The sequence below is a fragment of the Pimephales promelas genome, chromosome 22 (assembly GCF_988280905.1).
Source record: "Pimephales promelas chromosome 22, fPimPro1.hap1.1, whole genome shotgun sequence".
Taxonomy (NCBI): domain Eukaryota; kingdom Metazoa; phylum Chordata; class Actinopteri; order Cypriniformes; family Leuciscidae; genus Pimephales; species Pimephales promelas.
The window spans coordinates 6,702,642-6,721,283 of NC_142790.1; the positions used below are offsets into that span (position 1 = coordinate 6,702,642).

The window sequence follows — 18,642 nt, forward strand, 5'->3', positions numbered from 1 at the left end:
GAAACATTTTCTATTGAACTTGCTTAGTTTTAGCAATTGTTTCAGCGTACTCAGTGTTTAAACGTATAGAGTTCTTCAAACCTTGATGACCCAGTGCAGTGTTGTAGTCGAGACCACCTCACTCGAGTCCGAGTCGACACCGAGACCAGAGAGAGTCGAGTCCGAGTCAAGACCGAGTCCATAGAGAGTCGAGTCCGAGTCGAGTCCGAGACCAGAGACGGTCGAGTCCGAGTCGAGACCGAGACCAGTGAGGGTTGATTACCTAATTTACTTTTATTTACTTAGAGAAATCCTTTTTTTTTTTTTTTACTGAATTTACTTAGTTTAAAAAATATGATCAGTTTAGGGTAAAAAGGCCACATAGTAGGTGGTGTTAAAAGTAATTTTATTACAATTTTTTATGGGCAGTTGCGCACTAGAAAATCACCAATCACTGGGCGTGTCAATCAATTTAAAGAAATATTTTATTAACATACATTAACAATCATGAAAAAATATTTTTAATTGAACTCGAGTGGACTCGGGAATAATTCCGAGTCCTAAAAAAAAAATGTTCGAGTACGAGTCAATTCCGAGTCCAAATGGACACGAGTCCATGACAAGACCAAGACCATTAAAATATGGTCTCGAGACCGAGTCCGAGTCTCGAGTACTACAACACTGACCCAGTGTTCCTGAAATCGCATACTGTCGGTACTGAGTAGGTACTACGTTTGAATTTAAACTTACTTCAATACCATTAAAAAAGTTTGCTCTATATGGTGTGAATAAGGGTAGTATGAATTAAATTTGAATGATTTTTTGCATTCGGCATGTTACTGTCAAGTTACCAGCATCAGTTGCATCGCTTCACTGCCACTCATAAATCCTCTCCAATGGCCTCAAGGTCGCATCCGGTGAAGACACGGTGTAACTCTTTCACCCTGTTCTGACTCTGGGTTCATTTCCTAATTGACTCAAGGTTTTCTTGTTTCAGACAGGGAAAAATAACATAGATATGTCTATTTATGACTGAGGCTTTTCAATCTATGAGTAAACCGTATACAAAGCTTTCAAGGTTGAAAAAAAAAAAACCTTTACTTTTCTAGTTAATTGGCAGCAAAAAAAAAGCAGTTCATTAAAAAATATACCCGCATTTACATGACAACACCTGTTCATTATTCATTACTGGGACATTGTTACTTATCATTTCACAGTGACAGTCTACTTAATCCTAATGATCAAGGAGAGTATGTAAAATTCTCATAACTGTTTCTGGCACAAGAAATATTGAGCAACTTTATTATGGGAAAAAAAGAATGTTACACAATTATAGAATATGGCCATTTTAATAGTTTACTAAGGAGTTACATGTTAGAATAGTGCCTTTCACAGTCAAGCACTATGAGCCCTAGGCAATTTAAGAAACAGATGTCTTGACATGAATATGTGGACTACTTAAATATTTTCAACTGAAAACTTCCTTGAAACAAAACTGATTCTGGAAAATAATGCAATTAATTTACAAAAATAAAAAATAAAAACAGGAAGACAATATCCGAGATTTAAACGATAATGAACTTTTATTTTTCCATCATAAAACAAATAATTTATAACTTAACATTCGCCTCTAGGAATAGGTTTCTATGAAAATATTTCAATATTATCCAGCATGATTTCAAAAACAGCAAAGATGTGCAACTAGTTTGACTTTTAGCTTGTCTAACTTTGTTATTGGATTAAAAATCTACAAATATCTTGTAAACTGTGCAATTCAAAACACCATAATCTTGCTCTTCACATTCCAGTATTCTTGACCTGTCTTATTACTTTCGCTCTTGCTGTCATTTTGATGCTCATCACAACAGTAAGAAGAGAAGTAGGAACCAAGAGAGCCCAACCAGGTGTGTGCCACGTGCTTCGACAGTCCTCGGCCTCCTCAGAAGACGGTGATGAAGGAAGTTGGGACATGCAGGGCAAATATGAAGACATCACACACCCATGTGTGGATTTCAAGACTAAAGATTTTCCGTAGAAAGCTCAGCAACGTTTGTTCTTCAGCATGTTAAAGGCCCTCTGGTTCTTGGCCTTAAAAGCCATGATGAAATGATGGGGGGCGATCATTCCACGGCCCTCCTCGTCTGCATGGCCCATGAAGATGTAGTTCAAACCTAGCGACACCACACAGAAAAAACCTGAATGCAGTGACGGAACGGCAGAGACATTCAGGAAGGGCTTTGGATCAGCTTTTCTCTGGGGCCTCACTCGCTCTATCCACTCCATATGTTTATATACTTTATAAACATATGAGAGTGAGATTTCGTCATGAAAAAATACATTTTGTTAGTGAGTTTGGCTGTTAACTTCGTCATTACAAAGCAATGGTTAAAGGGTTAGTTCACCCAAAAATGAAAATTAAGTCGTTAATTACTCACCCCCATGCTGTTCCAACCCCGTAAGACCTTCGTTCATCTTCGGAACACAAATAAAGATATTATGATTGAATCTGAGAGCTGGATCAGTCCTACATAGACTGTCTAAGGGACTGGCTCTTGACGGCCCATAAAGTCATTAAAGAAAAGGTTTAAATATTCCATGTGCCTACAGCGGCTCAATTATAAGTTTATCAAGCGACGAGACTACTTTTTGTGCGAAAAAAACATAAATAACGACTTTATTCCACTATTCCATTACTTCCTTATGGGCGCATGCGCGAGAACTGAGACGAGGACGTTCTTCTCATTCGTCTACTTCTTGTTACCGGCTGCTCACCGCTTAGGAGTTTTACCGCCATCTACCGTATAAAATGATGATCCATATATAAGGCGCTCCGGATTATAAGGAACACTGTCGTTTTTTGAGAAGATTAAAGATGAACTGAACTGAAATTTGAAAAAAGGTGACATAACAGATGTATTTTATTAATTATCATTGGTACAATTTTTAAAATGGCATAATTTGTTAAAAGGGATAAAATGGTACATTGAAAGTGTTGTTTTTGTTACACGGGCGCCGCCATGTTGGATTTCAACATTCGACTACGTCACTGGCATGGTAAGCCACTCCGCTGCCTACCCGCACCAGCAGAACAGCCGTAGCTTGTAAACAGTCTGAGGCGCGCTGACATGGCTGAAGAAACAGAATTTTTAGCGACACACTATCTAGAGATATGTACTTTCGTCAATGAGTACATGAAACGTCTGACAATGTCTGCATTAAATGTTTTATTTACACAAGTTACAAGTTCAACACATCACGTTACCGTTACTCGAATCCTTGATATTCGGCTGAGGGGAAAAGATTCCTGATATATAGTTCACGGTAAAGGATGGGATTCTCCTTTCTAAATGCACCCTCGCCCATAGAGTGAACTGCCAGTACGCTGTTAATCTAAACAGTCTGAGAAAAGTCTGAGAAAACAAGTTAGCCCAGCCTAGTCACGTAAAATACCCTGCTACTGATGGGGCGCTCGCGTCTCAGCTCGGACATCCATTAGAGACAGCATAGCCTCCCCCAACACGTTTCTCTCACCGAACAGCATCCGAAATGAACGGTGCATGGTGATGCATTTTTCGCCGATCAATAAATGTTCCAGGTTGACCTCTCTGCAAAAGATCGACTCCTGTGCAGTATGCATACTCCACAGCGCTCGCGCCCACAATCACTTCTCCCCAAACGATCCTGTACTGTAAGTGAAGCCTAAAACTGATCGTCCTCCATGTGGTGGTAGTCAGACACTACCGGCCTGTCCCTCGCGGACTCAAATGCGTAATCCATGCCGTTAAAAGTGCTCATTTTCGTCAGTGTATATAGGACCTGCAGCTGTTGTCTATGGCGCTCCGCGGGTCCTACCATGCCAGTGACGTCATCGAAATTGCCAGCGCTAACAAGCGCAATTTTGCGTTGCTTATAAAAAGCTATATTAATATTTTTTATTAAAATGTTTAGTGTAATTTACGTTTAATTGTCATAAACAACACGTTTTCATCGTCGAATTTTTTCAGTTCAGTTCATCTTTAAAGGGTTTTAAGTGCACCTTATAGTGCGGAAAATACGCAAATTGAAAAGCGTATGTACAGCGCGCATCTTCCTCTGCTTGTAAACAGAAAGTTTTGCGCTTCCAGCTATATCAGCACATCATCTTATACGGTAGGGGGCGGGAAAACTCCTAAGCGGTGAGCAGCCGGTAACAAGAAGTAGACGAATGAGAACGTCCTCGCCTCAGTTCTCGCGCATGCGCCCATAAGGAAGTAATAGAATAGTTGAATAAAGTCGTTATTTATGTTTTTTTCACACAAAAAGTAGTCTCGTCGCTTGATAAACTTATAATTGAGCCGCTGTAGTCACATGGAATATTTAAACCTTTTCTTTAATGACTTTATGGGCCGTCAAGAGCCAGTCTCTTAGGAAGCCTATGGAAGAGTGATCCAGCCCTCAGATTCAATCAAAAATATAGCTGCAAGCAGCCATTACCGGGGCCAAGCGCAAGAAGCGGCAACATATGCCAAAATGGCAAGGAGTGGCAGACCAACTGCAGCAAGGAGCAATTAAGGGCATTTTGAGAGAACTTTGGGCAAATGGCTAAGAAAATCACATAAACATTAACTTATAAGATGATTTAATGGGTTATCACTTTCGAACAATAGGTGGCGCAGTTACAAAATAGATGTGATGTGGTCAGAGTGAGGTGACAATGACACATACAAAGTTTGGTGTCAAAATGTGAAGGCATTGCAGAGATAAAGCCTAAATAGTCATTTTGGCAGCATGCCTCAAATTTGATGCTGTGGTATACGAAAACGGTTATGTCTATCGTCACGCAATCCATAACTTTTATTTGGCACTGTCTGGAGATGATACGATTCAATTTTCGTGAAAATCGGACAAACGGTCTAGGAGGAGTTCGAAAAAGAAGGTTTTTCAAAGAAATAAAAATGGCGGACAGGAAGTTTAGCTGATTATGCAAAACCTGAAATCTATGTTTTCGGCATAACCCAAGGAATCTATTAAGATCAGTTTCATTGCAATAGGCAAATTTGTTCAAAAGTTATTAGCGTTCTCAGAAATTAATTATAACTTTTGACCAACAGGTGGCGCTGTCTCAAAATCTTTTGAGTACCTTCAGGGCATGCTGCTTATGGCACACACTGAGTTTCGTAATGTTAGACCAAAGCATTTGTTTAGTATAGCATTGTATTTCACAAAACTGTATTGAAGTCAATGGGAATTTCACGTTTTGTTCTATTATAGCGCCACCAAGAGGCTCAGTCCCACAATTTTTTTTATGTGTCCTTAGAGTGACCCCATACATATGTGTGTCAATTTTGGTGAAAATATCTCAATTCGCTTCCGAGTTATAAACATTTATATGAAAAAACACGTAAAAAATGACTGACACATGACTTTGTTTGAATTTTACTACCCCTTACTATCAATATTTTCGCATTTGGGCATTAGCGTATAGTTAACAAGCTATGATTCCGTGTTTCTGACGGTGGTTTCGTCTCGATCGGAACAGCGGTTTTGAAGATATCGCCAAGTGTTTTTTTCGCGCTAAATCGCTACGCTACGCCATCCGTGAGACGAAACCCGACATATTTTGTATCGTTGGACTCGGCAACGATTCAGGACCTCAAAAATATGACTCCCGTGAAAATAAGTGTACCACACCCAAAGTTATAAGCGTTTGAAAAAAAAAATTTACCACTAGGTGGCGCTGTTTCGAAACTTCTCAGGCTCCTTCAGGGCATCGTACTGATGACCCATACCGAGTTTCGTAACAATTCGTTCATGCGTTCAAAAAATACAGCATTTTAGCACATAATTCAAAATGGCCGACAGCCAAAATGGCCGATATGGGAAAATTGTATATCGGTCGACTCGGCATGACGCCCTGAATCTAACGAGACCAAGTTTTTGATTTTTGGAGAAACCGTTCAGAAGTTATGAGCGAAAATAGCCATTTTTCATATCTCCGGACCACTAGGTGGCGCTGCGCCGAAACGCTGCATGTAGCCTCAGGTCATGCTTGTGATTACATGTACCAAGTTTGGTCTGAATAGGATGAAGCGTTGCGGAGATAAAGCCTTACGTCTGTTTTCGCAAGCGTTACGTAAAATTAGTTTGTGCGTTTATCGAAAACGGTTATTCGAATCATCTTGAATTCCATAACTTTTTGTCAACACTGCCTGGAGATGATTCGGTGCGATTTTGGTGAAAATCGGACAAACGGTCTAGGACGAGTTCGCAAAAGTACGTTTTTTGGAAAATTCAAAATGGCGGCCATGTTTTTATGACGGAAAATGACGTCATAGGGTGCGATCGAATCGCCATGAGCTCAGGAACAAGAGGAAAAAGGAATTTTGTTGATAGGCCTTACGGTTCAAAAGTTATTAGCATAATAAAAGTGAAACTTTGGACAGTTGGTGGCGCTAGAGGGAATGAGTTAGAGACACCAAAATTGGTGTATTTAAAGTTGGGACTGTCCTCTATCAGAATGTCAAACCAAAACAACTTTCCCGCAAACCGGTCTATGGGCTGCCATAGACGCCCAGTCGGAAGAAGAATAATAATAATAAATATAGCTGCAAGCAGCCATTACCGGGGCCAAGCGCAAGAAGCGGCAACATATGCCAAAATGGCAAGGAGTGGCAGACCAACTGCAGCAAGGAGCAATTAAGGGCATTTTGAGAGAACTTTGGGCAAATGGCTAAGAAAATCACATAAACATTAACTTATAAGATGATTTAATGGGTTATCACTTTCGAACAATAGGTGGCGCAGTTACGAAATAGATGTGATGTGGTCAGAGTGAGGTGAAAATGACACATGCAAAGTTTGGTGTCAAAATGTGAAGGCATTGCAGAGATAAAGCCTAAATAGTAATTTTGGCAGCATGCCTGAACTTTGATGCTGTGGTATACGAAAACGGTTTTGTCTATCATCGTGCAATTCATAACTTTTAGTCGGCACCGTCTGGAGATGATACGATTCAATTTTCGTGAAAATCGGACAAACGGTCTAGGAGGAGTTCGAAAAAGAAGGTTTTCCAAAGAAATAAAGACGGCGGACAGGAAGTTTGGCTGATTATGGCAAACCTGATATCTATGTTTTCAGCATAACCCAAGGAATCTATTAAGATCAGTTTCATTGCAATAGGCAAATTTATTCAAAAGTTATTAGTGTTCTCAGAAATTATTTATAACTTTTGACCAACAGGTGGCGCTGTCTCAAAATCTTTTGAGTACCTTCAGGGCATGCTGCTTATGGCACACACTGAGTTTCGTAATGTTAGACCAAAGCATTTATTTAGTATAGCATTGTATTTCACAAAACTGTATTGAAGTCAATGGGAATTTCACGTTTTGTTCTATTATAGCGCCACCAAGAGGCTCAGTCCCACAATTTTTTTTATGTGTCCTCAGAGTGACCCCATACATATGTGTGTCAATTTTGGTGCAAATATCTCAAGTTACTTCCGAGTTATAAACATTTATATGAAAAAACACGTAAAAAATGACTGACACATGACTTTGTTTGAATTTTACTACCCCTTACTATCAATATTTACGCATTTGGGCATTAGCGTATAGTTAACAAGCTATGATTCCGTGTTTCTGGCGGTGGTTTCGTCTCGATCGGAACAGCGGTTTTGAAGATATCGCCAAGTGTTTTTTTCGCGCTAAATCGCTACGCTACGCCATCCGTGAGACGAAACCCGACATATTTGGTATCGTTGGACTCGGCAACGATTCAGGACCTCAAAAATATGACTCCCGTGAAAATAAGTGTACCACACCCAAAGTTATAAGCGTTTGAATAAAACAATTCACCACTAGGTGGCGCTGTTTCGAAACTTCTCAGGCTTCTTCAGGGCATCGTACTGATGACCCATAACGAGTTTCGTAACAATTCGTTCATGCGTTCAAAAAATACAGCATTTTAGCACATAATTCAAAATGGCCGACAGCCAAAATGGCCGATCTGGGAAAATTGGATATCGGTCGACTCGGCATGACGCCCTGAATCTAACGAGACCAAGTTTTTGATTTTTGGAGAAATCGTTCAGAAGTTACGAGCAAAAATAGCCATTTTTCATATCTCCGGACCACTAGGTGGCGCTGCGCCGAAACGCAGCACGTAGCCTCAGGTCATGCTTGTGATAACACGTACCAAGTTTGGTGTGAAAACGAGTAAGCGTTGCGGAGATACAACCTCACGTCTGTTTTCGCAAGCGCTACGTAAATTTTGTTTACGCGTTTATCAAAAACGGTTATTCGAATCATCTTGAATTCCATAACTTTTTGTCAGCACTGCCTGGAGATGATCCGGTGCGATTTTGGTGAAAATCGGACAAACCGTCTAGGACGAGTTCGCAAAAGTAGGTTTTTTGGAAAATTCAAAATGGCGGCCGTTTTTTATGACGGAAAATGACGTCATAGGGTGCGATCGAATCGGCATGAGCTCAGGAACAAGAGGAAAAAAGAATTTTGTTGATAGGCCTTACGGTTCAAAAGTTATTAGCATAATAAAAGTGCAACTTTGGACAGTTGGTGGCGCTAGAGGGAATGAGTTAGAGACACCAAAATTGGTGTATTTAAAGTTGGGACTGTCCTCTATCAGAATGTCAAACCAAAACAACTTTCCCGCAAACCGGTCTATGGGCTGCCATAGACGCCCAGTCGGAAGAAGAATAATAATAATAATAATAATAATAAGAACCGGCACAGATACAATAGGTGCCTCCGCACCTTCGGTGCTTGGCCCCTAATAATAATAATAAGAACCGGCACAGATACAATAGGTGCCTCCGCACCTTCGGTGCTTGGCCCCTAAATATCTTTATTTGTGTTCCGAAGATGAACAAAGGTCTTTCGGGGTTGGTACAGCATGGGGGTGAGTAATTAATGACTTAATTTTCATTTTTGGGTGAACTAACCCTTTAATGGGGTGCTCAATACATCATTAACTCATACTCGTCATTACTAACTCTGTGAGTTAACCCCAAAATGAAAATTTTGCCATGTTTTACTCGTTCTTGTCCCAAACTTTTTCCATAACCTCTTCTAGGTGTAGTAAAGTTCAGTTTTTGATTGAAATGTTTATTTAAAGGTGCATTCAGTAGTTATTTAGCTATCATTAGCATTGCTGTCCTTTAAAGGGATACTTCACCTCTGGAAACATGAATGTGTAATTCATCTTAATGTGTAAAATGGGTCATTTATGTAAAATAAATGTGAAATTATTTTTGAATTTGGAGCTTTCTAGACTGAGAAAAGCCAGAAAATGTATTTGCGGCTTATGTGGATGAAAGACAACGACTCCCAGAATGCACTTTCTCCGCTGCCCTAGGAGGCCACGCCTACCGGTAACAGAGCGCAGTAGGTAAACAACAAGTCTAGGCTACTAGTGAGTTTCCGTGATGAGTCTGCCTGGGATTTCGAGATCGCCCAAAATATCCGGGATTCGGCATTTGCGTTCTACAGTCGCCATTCATCATGTTTAATGCAGGACGAGTGAGGCCCGCGGGAGAATGGCGCGAGGCCGGTGGCGTGATTACCAATGAGCGACACCTGTGAGATGCACCGGTCTCGTATCTCTCACAGAGGAGCGGGAATTTTCTTAGCAATGTTAAAACGCACATCAACCGATCACTTTTTGTACGATCTCGACGACCGGACATGTCGGCGAAAAAGAGGATGATGGAAGATGGTAACCCCTACTACTCAGCTTTCTCCTACTAAGTTACTCTGCTTTCTCCACAGAACAAGAGCCTGCTAGCTTAGCTTCCAAAAAAGATGGCTGACACTATGTGTTCATTCTGTGAGTGAGATCGCCCTCTATGGGTGGGTTGGGAACATGCGGGACAGTCCCTACTATTGACTGTAGTCTTTAGCCTCTATAGCCAAAAAAAATCAGATGACGTAAAATGATGATTTTTACATCATCTGAGGATTTTTCCAGAAAAAAATACATAAATCTCTCATCTCAGGGTGATATGAGGGTGGAAAGCACGGTAATTTGAAAATACTACAGGTTTTCTACTAATACAAAGCTTAACGCTAAATCCTGAAGTATCCCTTTAAGAACAATACGACAATAGTGTTAAACGCTGCGCTGCCATCTATCGATGTGGATCAGTATGAGCTTCTCCTGAGTTTTATGGAAATTACACTGATACTAGTGAGTTTTAGGCCATGTGAACACAGCAACAGAATATGGTTGTTTTTAATGAAATCTGAGAGCTTTCTGTCCCTTAATTGACAGAAAGCTCTCAGTGTCCTGTCCCTTCTCTATTCTGTCCCTTGACCCCCCAGAACATGCGTTCAATATCTGCATGCAATATCTGCTCTCGCATCATCTCAAGACGCATGCGTCGTGGTGCTCTCCTGAACATGCATTGAAGATTCATATTTTGTTAAGAAAATGGTAAATAGTTTTTGGGGGTTTTTTTTCGCAAACAAATCATTTGAGTCTAGGGATGGGACGGTATGAAAATTTCATATCACGATTATAGTGTCCAAGATAATCGTGATTATCAATATTATCACGGTTTTTGTTAAAAATTTATGAAAGTGCTCAAAAAGAACTGATTCTCACACTGAAAACATTTCAACAAGTTTTATAATTGAAAATCAACAAACAACAAATAAAACAAGCCTCTCTATGCAGTTTTTAAAGCAAGATTCTATTCTATGGCATTTGCTTCTTTATAATGCCCGTCGTCAATAGCAACGCATTATTACACAGCGCACATCCATATCACAACGGACGCGCGCTCTCGTTTCATTCAAATACAACTTGCCGTCTTGCGTCTCCGGTTTTTGATTGTATTGCAAAAATGAAATCAGAGTTGATTTATTGTTTACATAGTTTGATAATATTGGTGTGATATATCTCGTCTGGACGATTGTTTTACAAAATGAATTCATAAACAGGTAAGATTTAAAACATTAGCTAATCTCATTATCAATTCAATATGTCCCCGTAATTATGTGGTAAAAATAAAATCGGTTTAATATGTGATGTATCTATACTTTACTATCCCTTAAAATATCACTCTTAATAATAGTCTTGTTTGAAGTTGTTCGTTCGTCTTTGGCTCAAATCCACTTGCTACGAACTTTTCTTCGCGGAAGCTTGACGTCTATTTCAAGTGAGTGACATAAAATGTTTCAACTCAAAACAACATTTCGTGCCCAATTGTTTCCCAGACGTAGTTTTGGTATTGAGGTCAAAGTTAACTTGCCTTGCGTTCGGGTGATGATCACACAAGACGACTCGGCAGATTTGAAGTGTTTCTATTGCAGTGACTTTTTGTTCGGCAGACAGGGTGACCATCCTCGATCAAGTTTCCCTCAGGACTTTTGTAAAACCCAAAATATGACCACACCTCAGATTTGGTCCTCTTAAAAGGCTGAAAAATCTCCTGAGCACGGTCACTGCCTTCCACCATTCCTTCTCCAATAGTAATTTAAAAAAATATTGCGTGCTGCGCGCCTGCGTCAGACTGGCCGACAGGATTCAGTGATTTATTAAAATCGCGATAATCAAACACGGTTTTAATGATAATTAAATTTTAAACGATAATACTAACCGTCAGTACATTTTATCACGGTTTATAGTGAAACCGGTTATCGTCCCATCTCTATTTGAGTCACTTCATAAAACTGAGGTTAAACCACTGAAGTCACATGGATTACTTTAATGATGTCTTTACTTCCAGTGGAGGGACAGAAAGCTCAGATTTCATGAAAAAGATTTTCACTTTTGTGTGAACCATCCCTTTATAACGGTTATCTTCACACATGGTACAGTTATTTACGTGAGTTAAAATCGCATTCTCATGGCTGTAATCTCACGGCTGTAAATTGTCAAAATAGTATTGTCACAATCGTAAAAAACTGCGCTGTGTCAATGGAATCAGACTGGACAAATAGTTTTCACATCATAAAGTGTGAGGCCACTGCTTTGCTCAGCACAAACCATGTCTACCATGTGTGGTTTCGCTTACGGTAAATTACAGCGACAGAGATGACGAAATGCCTTTTTTTGGGGGCCTGCGGCCGAAACTCTCCCACCTTGTGGCTAGGAAGCGCGGCCTACACCGAGCTCATAGCCGTGCCAACAGTGCTACTAAGAGGCTCAACATTGAAAGCCTACTAGCCTAACACCGTGTCCTAACTACACGCGACGCGATAAAATTTCAGCGACATCAAGTGTGTCTGTCCACACTAGACACGACGCGACTGTGAGAAGCCACACATTCAGAACAGCGTATGAGCTTATGGTGTGAGCAGAGTCTCTCTGTGAAAGCGCACTGTTGGCCCGCACTCGCATTGAATATGGGTAAGGACATAATCAAATCAAGAAATTACATTATTAAAAATCAAAACATTAACAAAATATACTCATTGACTAATTTTGTTATGAAGTACAGTCGTATGTTTGCATAGAATTCATTTTGAACGCTATATTACATGCTTTCAAAATCTGAGGTAAATTATCCGTTATCGCTTGTGGCACAGTGACCTATTTTTAACTAAAAATAAATAATGTGTACTCATAACCAGTGTAATTTCTTCATTCTGTCAGCCGCGACGTCGCAGAAATAGGAACCGTTTCTAAATTAGAAACTTCGCGTGTCGCCGTCGTGTCTGGTTAGGACAAAAACTCTGATTAACATGGAAAAGATACCTTTTATCGCGTGTTGCGGCGTTGCGTCGCGTGTAGTTAGGACACGGTGTAATGATTATTTTTTGTCACCCAAGCTCTACAAGCATTTTCTGTGCGGCCAATCTAATTTGCACCCCATTTTAAGGATCTTCATTACAAGATCAAGATCCTGGAAGCAGTCATTTTTCCGTTTACTGTATAGCGTTTCGGAGTGCAGCGGTTTGCAGCGAATTAATGCTTCAGGTACAGACGTTGCATAAAAAATAAAAAATAAAACACTTCCGCTCCATTCCAGAAGTCTAAGCTCCCCTCTAAGCCCTGAATGACCACTTACAAATACTACATGGCGGCTGGCCAGGCAGATATGGCGCTTCATGCCTTGGTCATTCTTCAGGCCTACCAAGTGGACGTCCTTAAAACATCCTTGAAATGAACGAGGGAGGGGGCCTCTTAAAAATAGATTTTTTTTTCTTTTTTAAATCTTACAAAAAAATATAGCTCACGTTAGTTCAATTGCAAACCTGTTGGAAATTATTATAGTTTGTGGAAAACAACCTGAAATATTCCTTTATTTTTCCACACCAGGAAGCAAACAAGCATTACTAAGAGGAACACAACTACTTATTCAATATGCAAGGATACAGGAATGTGTTTTAGCAGATGTCTGTGGCAGATAAACCTGTCTAGCACATTAAGCCCAAAGTATTCTTCACTTTTAAAGCATTCTCTAGGGTCTGTGTACAGTGCGTGTGACGTGAATTTTATCGTCAACACAGTATGGACATAAAGACATATACGCAGGCAGCCCAAGTTTTATAACAGCACACACTTTGTACGCGCACATGCACTAAAATGTTTGTTTGTTTTTGTTGTTTTTTTTGCAAAAATTAGTTTGTCCACAATGTGACAACGCATGCAAATTTCTGTATTTGTGCACGTTTCTGTATTTGGATGCGTTGTGAGCATTTTGCAGCACATTTGTTATCAAAATGAAGATGTTTTCTTAAAGGGTTAGTTCACCCAAAAATGAAAGTTCTGTCAGTATTTACTCACCCTCATGTTGTTCCAACCCCGTAAGACCCTCGTTTATCTTCGGAACACAAATTAAGATATTTAAGATATTAAGATCGCTCCTGGATACTAGTCCATAGGCTTCTTGAGGGAATGACACTTGATGGCAATTAAAAGTCATTAAAGACATCGTTATAATAGTCCACGTGACTACAGTGGCTCAATCTTAAGTTTATCAAACGACGAGAATACTTTTTGTGCGCCAAAACAAACACAAACAACGACTTTATTTCAAATATTTACTTCCTTCTCTATGGGCCTGTAGTCAGTTAACGTAGTGTGATAGCGTAGAGCTACGTCACACGTAGGCTCACTATTGGCGGACGCTGGTCATGTGTGTGATGCGTGTGACGTACAATAACAGAAGCTTACGCTATTAAACTAGTAACCTGACTCAAGGCAGAGAGAGAAATAAACTAATAGTTGAAATAAAGTCGTTATTTTTGTTGTTTTTTGCGCACAAAAAGTGTTCTCGTCGTTTGATAAACTTAAGATTGAGCCACTGTAGTCACTTGGACTATTTTAACGATGTCTTTAATGACTTTTCGAGGCCATCAATTGTCATTCCCTCAAGAAGCCTATGGACTAGTATGCAGAAGTGGTCTTAATATCTTAAATATCTTAATTTGTGTTCCGAAGATGAACGAAGATCATGAACATGAGGGTGAGTAAATACTGACAGAATTTTCATTTTTGGGTGAACTAACCCTTTAATTTGCTGGTGTTTTTTCTATTTGCATCTTTTCTCTGTTGCAGCATGTTAAACTTTATGCTATTTACAGCACATTTCTGTATTTGGTTGCATTGTGAGTATCTGTAGTGCTTTTCTGTATTTGGTGGCATTGTGAGTATTTGCAGAACATTTCTGTATTGGGATGCATTGTGAGTATTTGCAGAACATTTCTGTATTTGGATGCATTGTGAGTATTTGCAGACCATTTCTGTATTTGGTTGCATTGTGAGTATTTGAAGACCATTTCTGTATTTGGTTGCATTGTAAGTATTTGCCGACCATTTCTGTATTTGGTTGCATTGTGAGTATTTGCAGACCATTTCTGTATTTGGTTGCATTGTGAGTATTTGCAGAATGTTTCTGTATGTGGTTGCATTGTGAGTATTTGCAGCACATGTTGTCAAACTGACGAAGACGTTTCTGTATTTACAGTAGGTGCATTGTAAGTATTTGCAGAACATTTCTGTATTTGGTTGCATTGTGAGTATTTGCAGACCACTTCTGTATTTGGTTGCATTGTGAGTATTTGGAGAATGTTTCTGTATTTGGTTGTATTGTGTGTATTTGCAGAACATTTCTGTATTTGGTTGCATTGTGAGTATTTGCAGAACATTTCTGTATTTGGTTGCATTGTGAGTATTTGGAGAACGTTTCTGTATTTGGTTGCATTGTGAGTATTTGCAGACCATTTCTGTATTAGGTTGCATTGTGAGTATTTGCAGAACATTTCTGTATATGGTTGCATTGTGAGTATTTGCAGAAAATTTCTGTATTTGGTTGCATTGTGAGTATTTGCGAAACATTTCTGTATTTGGTTGAATTGTAAGTATTTGCAGAACAATTCTGTATGTGGTTGCATTGTGAGTATTTGCAGAACATTTCTGAATTTGGTTGCATTGTAAGTATTTGCAGAACATTTCTGTATGTGGTTGCATTGTGAGTATTTGCAGACCATTTCTGTATTTGGATGCATTGTGAGTATTTGCAGAATGTTTCTGTATGTGGTTGCATTGTGAGTATTTGCAGCACTTCGTCAAACTGACGAAGATGTTTTTTTTAATTTGCTGGTGTTTTCTCTATTTGCATATTTTCTTCAGCTCTCTCAGTCACTGTACAATAGTGCCCCATAGTTGTTGATTCACATGGTAGTCAAAGAATAAACTGAAGATACAGAGAGGTACAGAAGCTTGCGCCAACTACAACAACAATGGACGGCTACGTGGATGAGAGATTGGGCAGTGAGGTTAGAAAGTACCCACATTTGTACAACTTTAGCGTAAAATATGAAAAATATGTGTATATGGGTTATAACTAGGGCTGTGCAAAAGTTAATTGCGATTAATCGCATCCAAAATAAAAGTCTCTGTTTACATAATATATTTGTGTGTGCTGTATATAATTATTTTGTATATATAAATACCTATGCATGCATGTATATATTTAAAAATTATTTGCGCTTAAATTCTGTATATATATAAATACATAATCTATATTATATAAATATAAATATTTTATATATGAATAACACATTTTCTTAAATATATACATGCATGTGTGTGTATTAATATATATACAAAATAATTATATACAGCACACACAAATATATAATGTAAACACAGACTTTTATTTTGGATGCGATTAATCGCAATTAATTTTTGCACAGCCCTAGTTATAACTCATGGGGAGATATTTTTCTGGTGATCTCCGGTAGTGCAAATCATGATGCGCAAGCATCAAATGGATAATACTTTGGAAAGGCTTTGCATATACAGTATAACTGTGCGCATACACTAGTATCCGTTGGGTTTAAGTGTTACTGTTTACAACAAGCGGAGGCAGGCACTTACCTCGTCTGACATAGGGGCACTTCTTGCAAAGGATGACAATCTTTGTGCTCATGGTTTTGCCAGCTTGCTGGATAGCAAGGTTACCTTCCTTGTAGACATTGATTATGGAGATGGTGGCATACATGCTACCTTCTCGCGTTACAGCAGTGATAACAGTTCCAGTGATCACTAAAATGTAAAAAACACAAAAAAAAAACAAAAAAAAAACATGTGTTAGAGACCACTAATAAGAATGTGATTGAATTATCCTCATTTGGGTGCTTTTCTTTTTTTTTTTTGGTATGATTTTAGCAGTGTTGGGAAAAGTTACTTTTAAAAGTAATATGTAATAATGTTGTGTTACTTCCAAAAAAAGTAAATAATTGTGTTTCAATTCAATGCTCTTATTTCAGCAATTAAAAACAAATTAAAATGAAAAACAGACGTTAAGTCATTTTTTCCTTGTTAGTTTGGTTGAATTTGATCATTGAAGGTCAGCAGTAAAGACATGGCGATGAAATACTAAGTATATTTGTGTTAGCATTTAATTTTGACAGTTTTTATTCATTTTGAGAAATTATTATTATTATTTTTATTTACTCACAATATCAAAATGAGGACAGGAGAGGTGTCAGTCATCCATGGGAAAACAATGTAACGCGTTACTTATTTGAAAATGTACCTTGTATTTTATGTAGAAAATGTATTTTATTTAAAGCTTTACTTTAATAAAAGTAATCTGATTACATGATGTGTAATGCGTTACCCCAACACTGTTTTTAGTACTTCAAATAAACTTCTCCTGATACACCAAATAGTAGAAGTAGTCATTTAAAAATGGTAAAATTAGGATATGTTGAATGGCTTAGGCCCATTATTTGAACATTTATTTGGTAGCACTTTAGATATTCTACTAACTATAAGTAACTTTGCAGCAATATGTCAACTAACTGTCATAAGACTATTAGTAGACTGTCTGTTTAATATCTACTACATTTTGATGCCCCCCCAACAGACATTACTGACTATAAGTAACTTGGCAACTACAAGTCAACTTGTTCTCCTAGCCCGAACCCTAACACCTAACCATAAACTAACAGTCTACTGACAGTCTATTACAGTCTACTAATATTCTAATGAGTGTTAGTTGACATGTAATTGAAAAGTTACTTATAGTTAGTAGAGTGTCTAAAGTGGACTATCGAAATAAAGTGTAACCATTTATTTTCATAAACTTGTGTTTATCCATTTCAGCTGTAAATAAACAAGCAATTTGACTCGATGCGCATGTCATTTTCCACCTTCGTTCACATTCAGGTCTTGTTTCACATCATGACTCTGGTCTCCACCAACCACAGGATTTCCCCATATGCAAATCCAAGTAAACAGCAGAAATCATAATGAAATATCTACTCGCTCCTGGACGTGAACATTGCAGACCTGTTCCAGGAGCAACGACTGCGGCCAAAGAGCTCGACTAAATCAACACTCCCATTTACCAGTGGTTTAGCCACAGTCCACTGCAGTCTATTTACACTAGAGCACTGTATCCCACACACAAATCCACTGTGCTGAGGGCAAAAAATGCTCAAGGAATCTTTTGAAACACGTTGACACAAACCAGCAGGCCAAAGATAGCATGCTGAAAAAGAGACCCATAAAAACATGCACCTTGTGAAGAGTACAGGATTCTAGACTAAATGTGAACAATCACTGCTTGTTTCCACTTATTCTGATGCCCCACACCTACAAATTCCCACCTCAATTTGCGCTTGTGTGTGTTTGTCTTCATGTGTCAGCAAAAAAGTTAGTATCAACTGCAGAGTGCTGTTCTTACCAAAGTTGCTGGAACAGTAGTGGCTCTCAGGGGTTCCCTTCCGTTTGCATTTCTGTTGACACAGCGCTGCAGAGTACTTCAAAGCTGGAGAGGAGAGCAGAGATAGCAAAAAAAAAAAAAAAAACACCTTCAATAAGTTTTACTGTAGCATGCTGACTCTGAGCCAGTGGAGTTTGTCTTTTAGTATATGCGTGCAAAAAGTGAGAAAGTGTGGGTTAGGTTCAAGCTCCGGAAATTTGCCAATTGCCAATATCGAAGAACAAAAGGATGGAAAATTGCCTGAATTTCCTGTCTGTCGAGTATACATTTACTTCATCAAATGAAACAATTTATGATATGCATCAAATAATATCAGTATACATTTAGTATTGTAGCAGTGTTATACTCCCAGCTCTATTTAACATTATTTCAAATAATTTAACAATGAATGCTTTTCACAGAATTCACACATTGAGTACAAATGTCAAATTTTGGAAATGTTAGGATATATATAGCTCACAAAAATGTGGGGTCTTAAGATT

The 18,642-nt window shown here is 38.8% G+C and overlaps 1 protein-coding gene across 2 annotated transcripts in view; it reads right to left on the reverse strand.

Moving 5' to 3' along the window:
* Positions 1-1,536: 1,536 nt before the first annotated feature.
* pcolce2b (procollagen C-endopeptidase enhancer 2b) overlaps positions 1,537-18,642 on the reverse strand; it is a 31,194-nt gene continuing 14,088 nt past the window's right edge. Inside the window, exons 7-9 of one of the 2 annotated variants that reach the window (XM_089125864.1) lie at positions 18,122-18,205; positions 16,306-16,473; positions 1,537-2,174 (exon numbers count right to left, since the gene is read on the reverse strand). In XM_089125864.1, the coding sequence (XP_088981990.1) occupies positions 2,020-2,174; positions 16,306-16,473; positions 18,122-18,205 (407 nt within the window). In that variant the 3' untranslated portion in view covers positions 1,537-2,019. The remainder of the gene's footprint in view (positions 2,175-16,305; positions 16,474-18,121; positions 18,206-18,642) is intronic. The other variant, XM_039666501.2, reaches the window with a different exon arrangement.